Genomic DNA, 6,000 nt, shown 5'->3' on the forward strand with positions numbered 1-6,000 from the left:
AAGTGTAATATTGGGATGCAAACTCAAAATGTAATACATTTCAAGTCTATATCTGACATGGTACAGGCCCATAACCATGTGTGTGAGGTGTATACTTTTGTTTCAAAGTAAATTTGTTTAAGACTTCCAAGAAACACTCAGTGAACCTAATTTAGCCCACTGCAGTAAAAGGTTCATGGATATTTTTGTAGAAGTTGATGCATTTTGAGTTAGTGTATTCAATGTTTAAAAAGGCTTGTAAAGTTTGTACTTTCCACTTTAAAATTTCAGACTTGATTTACACTACAAGTTTGTGACAACAGTGATCAAATTAAGATACGATATCTGTAGTACTCTGAAAGCATCTCTTTTATCTCCCATCCAACCCAATTTTCCCTGACAGGTCATTGAGAATTAATTTACAAATAATGTCGTTACAATTCATCATGAAATGAATTGCTTGTAAAATTAGACCAATCTGACGGAGTTCAATACAATCTTAATCATTTTAAACAATCTTGTTAACCCTGTTACACGGAACCGAATTAGTGATTCACTATCTAAAAACACCTCGCTCTGTGAAAGAAATTCCATAGACGGAAGGGACAAAGTTCAATTAGGATGATCGATTGAGCATCAATTTAAACTAGTCTTAATATCAACACCTCCGGTCATGTGAAAGCAATGGGCCTCCAACCAACGGCCTTCCTTTGCACTTCTACATCCTGACAGAGGCAGGTAGAATTTAGGTAGCATTTGTGCAACCCAACAATCTTCCCCCCTTGAACCCCCACGTTGGGGAGAGAAAGGACGTCAATGAATGTTGACCGAGGTCATTAGTCCAACTGTTGAGACAAACAGCACCTAACAGGAAATTGTCCAACTGGTGAATGGAGAGTCAACACCTTTACGATCTGACTGGATAGGAAGGGGTCAAGGGGCTCATGTTGGTGTATCAAGTTTATAGATGGGCCTAAATGGATGTTGTCTAGGGTCAATTTAAAAAGTCTACTTTACCTGAGTGACAGCTAATTTGAGGTTCCAGTTCATCTCAACCCTATTGGGACCATTGAGTATGCTCGTGTTAACATCAAGGAGGCTTTAATACCAGTTAGAGATTACTCAATTTCTTGATGAAGACCGGGCTGATCTTTGGTATTCTACAACAAGATAATAAAATAAACGTCTTGCTATGTTCATGATCCATCTACTCCATATTGATTAAACAGACTTCCAGAAACCCCTTCCTATATGTTCCCCGTTACTTCTGCAGCCATACAACAATGTATTGAAATGATCACGTTTCCTCTCTGGCGGCCAACCAGCAATCCAAACAAGGCATACCCAGAGTTCGGCAAAATATACATTATACAGTGCCTTCTAAAAGTTCAGACCCCTTGACTTTTTCCACATTGTTACGTTACTGCCTTATTCTAAAATTGATTAAATCTACACAATACCCAATATGACAAAGCAAAAACAGGTTAAGACATTTTCTAATTTATAAAAAATAAAAAATAAATGACATTTACATAAGTATTCAGACCCTTAGTATTTTCTTGAAGCACCTTTGGCAGCGATTACAGCATTGAGTCTTGGGTATGACGCTACAAGCTTGGCACACCTATATTTGGGGAGTTTCTCCCCTTCTCTGCAGATCCTCTCAAGCTCTGTCAGGTTGGTCAGGGAGCATTGCTGCACAGCCATTTTCCGGTGTCTCCAGAGATGTTCGATCGGGTTCAAGTCCGGGCTCTGGCTGGGCCACTCAAGAACATTCAGAGACTTGTCCCGAAGCCACTCCTGCATTTTCTTGGCTGTGTGCTTAGGGTCTTTGTCCTTTTGGAAGGTGAACCTTTACCCCAGTCTGATGTCCTGAGCAGGTTTTCATCAAGGGTCTCTCTGTACTTTGTTCTGTTCATCTTTGCCTCGATCCTGACTAGTCCCCTAGTCCCTGCCGCTGAAAAACATCCCCACAACATGGTGCTGCCACCACCATGCTTCACCATAGGGATGGTGCCAGGTTTCTTCCAGACGTGACACTTGGCATTCAGGCCAAAGACTTCAATCTTGGTTTCATCAGACCAGAGAATCTTTAGGTGACTTTTGGCAAACTCCAAGCGGGCTGTCATGTGCCTTTTACTGAGGAGTGGCTTCCGTCTGGCCACTCTACCATAAAGGCCTTATTAGTGGAGTGCTGCAGAGATGGTTGTCCTTCTGGAAGGTTCTCCCAATCTCCATAGAGGAACTCTATAGCTCTGTCAGAGTGACCATCGGGGTCTTGGTCACCTCCCTGACCAAGGCCCTTCTCCCCAATTGCTCAGTTTGGCTGGGCGGTTCCAAACTGCTTCCATTTAAGAATGGAGAACATGGTGTTCTTGGGGACCTTCAATGCTGCAGATATTTTTTGGTACCCTTCCCCTGTCTCGGAGCGCTATGGACAATTCCTTCAACCTCATGGCTTGATTTTTGCTCTGACATGCACTGTCAACCGTGGGACCTTATATAGACAGGTGTGTGTGTGTGCCCTTCCAAATCATGTCCAATTAATTGAATTTACTACAGTCAAGTTGTAGAAACATCTCAAGGATGACCAATGGAAACAGGATCCACCTTAAGCTCAATTTCAAGTCTCATAGCAAAGGGTCTTAATACTTATGTAAATAAGGTATCTTTTTTTATTTCAATACATATGAAAACAATTCTAAAAACCTGTTTTCACTGTCATTATGGGGTTGTGTGTGTAGATTGCTGAGAATTATAAATTGTTTTATCCATTTTAGAATAAGGCTGTAACGTAACAAAATGTGGAAAAAGTCAAGGGGTCCGAATACTTTCCGAAGGCACAGTATGTGTTGCCAAAGGTTCCAGAAGCACCCCCACTGTCTGGGACCGGTATCTACTGGCAGAGTGCCTAGCTGGATTATGTTCCTCTCAGGCTCTCCCTAGGTGAGACCTCTCTGACAACTGGAGAGGGACTACGAGGGAAAGTGGAAGGCGGGCGACAGCTGTACTTGAAGCGCGCTGACGCAATCCCTGCTACTCATTTCAGACTGAGGAAGGGGGGACTAGGTTTACACTTTGGGGCGGGGGAATAATCTGAGTTCAGTAGGCCTACTAAGTATGGTACTAAAGAAAAACAATATAACAAGGAAATCCATGACCAATGAGTGATTAGTTTGAATTATAATGAATTGTAATTACAATGTGACAATGCTTTGATTAAGTGAATGCTTTGATTAGTAGCTATCAGTTAACAGGATCTGATTCATCTAGATCTGGATTAATCACTTGTGCAAATCTTCCTAATAATCAGAACAATGTCAATGTGAGGAAAAGGGTGATTACTGATTGCCTTATCAAATCTATGATGATTAACACTGCCAAGGACTGTGCATCTTCCCAGCTTTGATCCTACATTTGATGCATGACCTTCCCTTTGAAAAGGGTCATAGTCTACACAACGAGTCTTCTTAACACGTTAACCTAATCAAAGCGTGGAAAATAGCCTTCTCGCACATTTATTAGTGTCCAAATGGAGCCCTTCACACATCAACAGAAACCCCCAATAACATCAGCTACAGGTGGCTGATGAACACGGTCTGAACAGACCGTTTCCAGGCATGTTTTAACATTTTAATGGCCCCGAAACTGAGAGAGCTGTGGTAATTTGTTTCAGACAGGGCTAAATCAAGTCTACCACACAAACTGTTATGCCTGTGTTATACAAAGGATGTTCTTCTTATTTAATACTGTAACGACCCTGGGTTTATAAGCGCGGAAATCGACTCTGCCGGACGAGCATGCTTTTGCGGCACAGTCGATAGCGCTCCGGACTTTGGGCTTGAAGGTCGAGGGTTCGAAACCTGCTCCCTGTTGTTTCATTACAATACTGTAAGGATGAAATGACAGTGTAATTTATATCCATTAAAGCTGAGATCGCGAAAGGTGAAACAGCACCGCTGGTCGACCCCAGGCGCATTTTTTGTTTGTTTTGTTGACTAAACAGAAGTGAGGAGCGTAGAAACAGAGATGAGCAGTGTAGTAAAAACAATTGCAACACATATTCTGCGGTTCTAACGCGTGTGAGGGGAGGGGGAGCTGTATTCGTTGTGCGCAGTAACTACTTTGTTCTAATATCCCAAATAGACGTGGCAGTTCCACCATTAAGGATTCCAGCTTTAACTAACAGCCAAATGAGAACACAATCTTTCATGGGCTTATTTTCTGAAACATTAACCTTGAAATGCTAAGGTATTCTGGGGTCCTGCTCTTTCATGAACATTTAATGAGTTTTGTATGCACTGCAAGAGCAGCTGCCAAAGAATGCACATTGAGACTGGAGAGAGGAGAGAGAGAGAGAGAGAGAGAGAGAGAGAGAGAGAGAGAGAGTCAGAGAGTCAGGGGGAGCGGAAATATGCCCCTTGCCCTGTTCTTAGTAATCGGTACATGGCCATACGGGAATGAAGGGAAGTATGCAGATAGCCAGAAACTATTTTGCTAACATAAGCAGATGTATAAATGACAAATGTCAATGTTGTTATATTATGTCAGTGAGGGCGGACAAAGATTTCCACCACACAATGAATCACTTTTACTGTCAGGGGCCGGTTGAGAGGGGTGTAAAGTAACAAAAGAGTAGAACAGATATGATTGTCATGCAACCCTGCACACCTGTAGCCACCTAAACGTAGGGGGACACCGGGGAGCTGGACATGATTTACACAACTTTACAAATGAAAAGCTTAAGTTGAATGAGGCCAGCTTCCAATTGAGGCATGTAGCTAGTATCCACTGGTTTATATACAATTATTTGGCACGCTAGCTGGCTGTTTGCGACTGACGGACTGTTATTGAAATGCCGGCCTAAAAACGAACCGCACTGGGCTAACGTTCAACGAATGAGTTAGTCATGTGCATCGCTGACTGACAGAAAACAATCTAGAGTAGAGCGTGCGGTAACTGTATTTTGGATTAGTGTGGGTTTTATGCCATTGCCTAATCAGAACGTATTTACGTGGCTTAGACATACCAGAAGGTGCAATAATTAATTTCACTTTGTGAAATGCAGCCAAAAAGGAGTACAAATATTTGATTATGCATGCACTACGCCTACTACGGTATTTGGCTACCTAGCTTGCTGTGCTCGTGTGCCCACTACCCATTTTGTGAACTCACCTGTTTTAAACCTGAGGTCATCGTCTTCTGGTGAGCCGAATTCTTTCAGGAGGGACATGAACAGGATGCCAAAGGCGTTCTGGATTCCGAACACCGCTCCATTGCACCACATTGCAGCCAGCATAACCACCCAACCCCATCCTCCTTCTGGATGCACGAACTCGGGCTCCTCCACAGTCACGGGAACCTGCTCTTGGATGGTTCCTTTACTATCCCCGTTCTCGTTCTTTTCCTCAGCATCATCCGAGCGCTTTTCCTCTGCTTTCATTGGTGTCTCCTCCGCAGGCTCCGCAGCGACCGCTTCTTTACTTGCATCAGATTCAATGTCTGTCATGTTGGTACCTGCTGTCATTTCTTGGAACGACTGTGCAGATTTTTAACACTGTCAAATATGATGACAGCAATATACCGGTAACTAGTCTAAATGGTGCGCTCTCAAGCTGCAGCCAAACTCAACTGAAGAGAATCAGATAATGGTATGCCCCTAAACGTGTCTATCTACAAATAAGAATACTTCGCATCTCCTTTTCAGCGAATTGTTACCTGGAAGATGCATCCATTCGTATTGAAAATGTCTACCACCAGCTCGCACTGTCAGTAGTGTAAAACACCAGTGTTGCAATATTGTATAAATAGATACCCGGGGGGCGGGTTGTGCAGACATTATGCCGGTATCTGTCGCTGATTGGACGCATTGCTGTCTTTTTAAAGTATGACGCCAGAGCATTGAATAATTACTGTAGCGATTGAAACATTTGAAAAAAACATTAAAGAGAAGATCCAGAACACATTTGTTTCACCTGGTTATACAGAGGAGATAACTTCTGCTTGCAAGGCAAAAGTTTA

At 42.8% G+C, this 6,000-nt stretch overlaps 1 protein-coding gene across 1 annotated transcript in view; it reads right to left on the bottom strand.

Annotated features, from left to right (window-relative positions):
- The window catches only part of slc16a10 (solute carrier family 16 member 10), a 63,104-nt gene extending 57,353 nt beyond the window's left edge, over positions 1-5,751 (bottom strand). Inside the window, exon 1 of the mRNA XM_014205019.3 lies at positions 5,155-5,751. Coding sequence (XP_014060494.2) covers positions 5,155-5,506 — 352 coding nt within the window. The 5' untranslated portion in view covers positions 5,507-5,751. The remainder of the gene's footprint in view (positions 1-5,154) is intronic.
- Between the last annotated feature and the right edge of the window lie 249 nt (positions 5,752-6,000).

The sequence above is a fragment of the Salmo salar genome, chromosome 06, assembly GCF_965601325.2.
Source record: "Salmo salar chromosome 06, fSalSal1, whole genome shotgun sequence".
NCBI lineage: Eukaryota > Metazoa > Chordata > Actinopteri > Salmoniformes > Salmonidae > Salmo > Salmo salar.